Genomic DNA, 6,194 nt, shown 5'->3' on the forward strand with positions numbered 1-6,194 from the left:
GCTCTTGCTTTGTCAAATACCTTTTTATTTGTTATTAGAATTCCTCTACTTTTTCTGCTACTTCAGCAAAATTATTAAAACAGGTACTACTGCACCAAAAAAAATGAAAGTAACATTTCACTTGTTGACATTCATGAAAAGTTCGTCAGAAGTTTTTCAAACACTCTAACGTGACAGCCTTTTCCCCCCCTTCTTCCTTGTGTTGAGACGTTCCCCAACCTTGAACTTGTTGCTTGGTGACACCAGGGCTGGACTGGGACAAAAAATCGGCCCGGGCATTTTGACTAGAGACCGGCCCACCAAAAATGTGACATCATTCAGGGGTAAAACCGCAAAGGATTCTGGGAACTTGTGGCAAGAGATACTAGCGCATGCAGGCTTTCAATTGAACTCAGTTACACAGCGATAAAAAGAAACACAAAAAATGGCAAGAAGCTGTTGTATTATTAACTGCAATAGCCGGTGTTATGCCAAAAAGTGATTGTCTGCCAAAAACTGATTTCCGGTATGTGCCAAAAACTGATTGCTTCTATTTAAATTGCTATAAGTAACTTGTTGGGCTATAATATGTGAAACATATGTCAAATGCATCCCTCATGGATGACATAAAGTCATCTCTCCATCTCTCTCTCCTGCTCTTTTATTCCTCTCTCTTGCTCCATCTCTCTCTGCTGCTCTTCTGTCTCCTCTGTCACAGACTTCTCCACTTTTGATGATAAATCAGCCTGGTGCAACATGTAAGGATTGGCACAATTTGTTAAGATTTTGAGGAGTTTGAGAAACTAACCTTAAGCATAAAATAAAATTTACTATCAGTAACTTCATAGCACCCGCCCAGCCGTATATAAACTCCGTCATGCTAGCTAGTACGCAGTACCAGTTATTCTAAACGACTGTAAAAAGTCAGCACAACGAAAACAAACTACAACTAAACTTGGTTTATATCTGACACAGATAGACAGCAGGTCATAACTTCTTACCTGAAGTTCAGTTCACCTGACACTATGACCGGCGGCCGCCTCGGGTCTCTCCTCCTCTTGCCTCCCCTTTCCTTTATCCACCTGCTGGCCTCCACCACTTGCTGATGTTGCTAAATCTGTGGAAGCTATGCCATAGCTACCGCCAAACAATTCAGTTATTTTTACACATTTGGTAACGTCTGCCTGAAGGGCTTGTTTCTTTTTGGCCCTAATTTTTTCTGCACCTCCTTTCCTTTTTTTGTTCTCCATTTTCATTAGTTCGTCTATAAGATTGCTAAACAAGGGGGAGGGTGCATCCGACCTCCTCGGCTGTAATTGGTCCAGCCCAGAGTCGATCATGACCAATTGGCCAATCCAACACCTTTCATTATTTATACCCTTCCAAAAAAAAGAAAAAAAAGAAAAATCGATCGGCCCATAAAAACAAAAAATCGCCAGCGGCCCACCGGGCAAATGCCCGGTATGCCCGATGGCCAGTCCAGCTACGGGTGACACCAGAGGTGAAGGGGGCCATTAGACTGAAGAAGGAGTCCTATCGGGCTTGGTTAGCCTATGGGACTTCAGAGGCAGCCTATAGGTACCGACAGCCCAAGTGGAACGCAGCTCTGGTAGTGGCTGAAACAAAAACTTGGGTGTGGGAGGAGTTCAGAGAGGCCATGGACTTTCAGACTGCCTCAGAGAGATCCTGGCAAAACAACAGGTGACTCAGGAGTGGAAAAGCATTGCTGTACCTACACTGTGTATAGTGCAGGTGGAGCACTGCTGACTGTTTTTATTTGTGGCACAGATGTATGACGCACCCCAGCACATTTGATTGCTTTCCAGCCAGTTGGCTGTTACTGTGCTATGCTTTGCTCAATGCAATGGGAAACTTTTATTGCACAGCACAAACCATAAAAAGTGTGTGTGTTTCAGAGTTCAGTAGCACTATTAAAATTTAACCCTTTGAATTAAAGTTGAAAGTCTGCGCTTCAATCATGTATTGTGTGTTTGATTTAAAGTCCACAGTGGTCTTGTACAGATGCAAAAATGTCTTGTAGTCCACAAAATTACAGACCTATCTGTATTATTACGTCTTGATCTTTAAAGCCCCAGAGAGTGTGCTTACTTTTGATTCTTTATCACAAGCACTTCATCAATCTAACTTTTAATTTGTTTATCATATCAGTCCACAGTAAACCTCTGATGTCTGACACTGGAGTCTGCTGGTGACAGTACATAGTTTAACTTCAAGTTTGTTGAACATCATGTTCATTTAAGGCTGTGTCTCATTCTAAGTGCTCTCTTCAGTCAATTCTGGACTTGACTTTATGATTTTCAAACTGTTCCTGAACTGAAAGGCTGAATAAAAGACAAGTATAGGATGTCTCTAGGATGACATTATCAAACCAACAAAAACTCTTAAAAATACGCCTAGTGGCATGAATGCAAACTTGGTCTCAAGTATCTCAAGCACTCAGGCCTGATGCCTGTCTTCTGCCTCTGTATTTCCAGACGCACAGTGCAACAAAAAATACCAAAGACATTCCTTTCTTTTATTTTTAGATAACACATAATATAGGAGATTTGTGGGAGATAAAACAAAATCAGACATTATAGTGCAAACTTACATATGTTTAGCTTACATTATACAGTATCCACTGATTCCATGACTTCATTATATTAACTAACGTAGATACATAAATGTAGAAAGGAGTTAAAATACTCTGAATGAACAGGTAAAATTATCTATAGTCCAAACAGAATCCCTATCCCAATTTTGATTGATTATAACTTTGTTCAATGTTAGTGGGGACTTGTACATAAGGCACATCTGGCACAATATATCTGCCTAGTGTTGTTTGACAACAAAAATAATAACAAGCAACAGAATCTGTAATAAGATGAGGATCTCAGCATATGGCACTTTGTGAAAAAGCCATGCTACAAGCAATGAGAACAAAAGAAACACCAGCAGTATCACTCCACTACTGTGAGACTGGTTTTGCAGAGGCTGATTTGTTTTTCTTATCCACTCTATTATTTTGTATACATTTTGTATTAACCATTCTACTTTGGTCATTTTTGACTTTATCCATTCTGCTACTTTATTTATTTTTGGCATCATCCATTCTACTACTGGGCTTAATTTTTGCATTAACCATTTGCTTATTTCTTTAAATACCAGTTTGGCTACTTTGCTTGCTTTTTGCATTACCCATTCTGTTAATTTGTTTAGTTTTTGCTTTAGCCATGGTCCTATCCCTACTGCTTTAATGTCTGATGCTATTTCGAGTGCTGTTTTCAGTACTTCTGCTCCAACACCTACCCATTCTGCTACTTTATTTATTTTTGGCATCATCCATTCTACTACTGGGCTTAATTTTTGCATTAACCACTTGCTTATTTCTTCAAATACCAGTTTGGCTACTTTGCTTGCTTTTTCCAGTACCCATTCTGTTACTTTGCTTAGTTTTTGCTTTATCCATGGTCCTATCCCTACTGCTCTAATGTCCGATAATATTTGGAGTGCTGTTTTCAGTACTTCTGTTATCGCTGCTCCACCCCCTAATATTGTTCCCCCCAACCCTAAAAAGGAGCCAAATAAAGCACCCACATTGCTAACTAATCCACCACCAACCTCTGCTACCTTGTGTATTTTTGGCATTACCAGTTCTGTTACTTTTCTCATTTTTTGCATTGCCCCTTCTACTACTTTGTTTATTTTTTCCATTACCCACTTTCTTACTTTTTTTATTACATGCTCTGCTATGTTATTTGTTTTTTCCATTAGCCATTCCAGAACTTTGCTTGCTTTTTGCATTACCCATTCTGTTAATTTGTTTAGTTTTTGCTTTAGCCATGGTCCTATCCCTACTGCTTTAATGTCTGATGCTATTTCGAGTGCTGTTTTCAGTACTTCTGCTCCAACACCTACCCATTCTGCTACTTTATTTATTTTTGGCATCATCCATTCTACTACTGGGCTTAATTTTTGCATTAACCACTTGCTTATTTCTTCAAATACCAGTTTGGCTACTTTGCTTGCTTTTTGCATTACCCATTCTGTTACTTTGTTTAGTTTTTGCTTTAGCCATGGTCCTATCCCTACTGCTTTAATGTCTGATGCTATTTCGAGTGCTGTTTTCAGTACTTCTGCTCCAACACCTACCCATTCTGCTACTTTATTTATTTTTGGCATCATCCATTCTACTACTGGGCTTAATTTTTGCATTAACCACTTGCTTATTTCTTCAAATACCAGTTTGGCTACTTTGCTTGCTTTTTCCAGTACCCATTCTGTTACTTTGCTTAGTTTTTGCTTTATCCATGGTCCTATCCCTACTGCTCTAATGTCCGATGCTATTTGGAGTGCTGTTTTCAGTACTTCTGTTATCGCTGCTCCACCCCCTAATATTGTTCCCCCCAACCCTAAAAAGGAGCCAAATAAAGCACCCACATTGCTAACTAATCCACCACCAACCTCTGCTACTTTGCTTATTTTTGGCATGACCGCTTCTGCTACCTTGTGTATTTTTGGCATTACCAGTTCTGTTACTTTTCTCATTTTTTGCATTGCCCCTTCTACTACTTTGTTTATTTTTTCCATTACCCACTTTCTTACTTTTTTTATTACATGCTCTGCTATGTTATTTGTTTTTTCCATTAGCCATTCCAGAACTTTGCTTACTTTTTGCATTACCCATTCTGCTACTTTGATCATCCTTTGCGTTGCCCAATTGCTTAGTTTTTGCTTTAACCATTCTGCAAGTTTGCTTACTTCTTTTATTACCCATTCTACTATTATGCTTAATTTTTGTATTACCCATTTGTTTTTTTCTTGCATTACCCATTCTGCTACTTTGCTTGTATCTTTCATTACCCATTCTTGTAGGTTGTTTATTTTTGGCATCATCCATGCTACTAACAGTATTGCTATTATGACTCCTATTGTGAATGCCACTCTATCCCCCAAGACTACTGCTGCTAAAAAGATCCCAAATAAGGCAGTCAGCATGATATCTAATCCATTGCTTACTATTTGCTTTGTTTTATTTTTTCCTTTTTTTGGTTCTTTTTGCTGGCCTTCTTTTTTTGCATCTAGTGCAGCTTGTTTTTTTTCTATTTCTTCCCCCGTTTCATTTGGTTCTTCATGTTTTTCAGTCTCTTTTGTCTTTTCCTCTGCTTTTCCTTTTCCTGCTTGTTCTGTTTCTCTTTCTAGTTTATTGCTTTCATCCTCTGCCTCAGTTGTTGTTCCAGGGGTTGGGTTAAAGAAAGCATTTGCGACCAATTCTGCTGCAGGCCTTGCAAAGTTGGTCAATATATCCCACAATCCACTGCTGTTAGCCTTATTGCAGGGGTCTCCTTGGGGCAACATCTTGTTAATGTCAAACTCTCCTTTATTTTCTTTAAGTATTTGGTCTATTGTGTTGAGCAATTCTGCAACTTTGGACTGGTTGCTGATGTTATCACCCTGTTGGTTGTAGAGATGGTACTGGCTCTTGCACTTCTTCACCAGATCACTCAGATATTTATTCTGATCTATGAACTGTTTGATCTTCATTTCATCTGAGTCTGGTCCATCATCAGTAAAGACAACTGCGGCATATTTGAAAACCTCCTCTGAGAAATACTGGCTTATTTTCTCAATGACGGCCTGCTGCTGCTGCTCTGTGGATTTCTCCACTTTGAGCACAATGAGAAAAACATGAGGCCCTGGAGTGCACTCAGTGATACACCTCAGTATTTCAGGCTTCAGCTCCTCCTCTGATCTACCTGTGTCTGAGAAATCAGGAGTGTTGATCAGGGTAATTCTTCTTCCATGAACAGATTTGGACTCAGTTTGACATTCGGTGTTGTCAACCTTAAATATGTCCTCTCCAAATATGATGTTTGCTAGACTGCTTTTCCCAGCTTCACTGTCTCCCAACAGGACAATCCTGTACATTTTTTCCACTGGAAGGAAGTGAAGACAAAAAATGAATTAGAAGAAAATATAATGCTTGGCCCAAAGAAAGTCTTTGTGAAAGTCCCAACTTCAGGGCCCTGAAAGTTCATCCATACATTGACAACACTTGACCAAAAGCTTTGTGGTCAAAACAGTGTTTTGTTAAATTTTATGTAACATTTCATTAATTTATTTACTTCAGGAAGGGCACTAAACATTACTCACATCAAATATTTAATGTAGTCTGGTTAGTAGATTAATATGATTCATAAATAATTAATCCCAAA

General features: G+C 39.0%; 1 protein-coding gene across 1 annotated transcript; it reads right to left on the reverse strand.

The window, feature by feature from the left end:
• Positions 1-4,937: 4,937 nt before the first annotated feature.
• On the reverse strand, positions 4,938-5,919 carry LOC146577863 (uncharacterized). The gene is made up of 2 exons (XM_085267728.1): positions 5,059-5,919; positions 4,938-4,946 (listed from the first exon to the last, which is right to left on the reverse strand). Exons 1-2 carry the CDS (start codon positions 5,905-5,907, stop codon positions 4,938-4,940), a joined length of 858 nt encoding a protein of 285 aa, XP_085123854.1. The 5' UTR covers positions 5,908-5,919.
• Positions 5,920-6,194: the final 275 nt, after the last annotated feature.

This window comes from Mchenga conophoros, linkage group LG3 (genome assembly GCF_057382185.1).
Source record: "Mchenga conophoros isolate Kocher_MC1m ecotype Shallow Benthic linkage group LG3, M_conophoros_male_GT1.1, whole genome shotgun sequence".
Classification (NCBI taxonomy): domain Eukaryota; kingdom Metazoa; phylum Chordata; class Actinopteri; order Cichliformes; family Cichlidae; genus Mchenga; species Mchenga conophoros.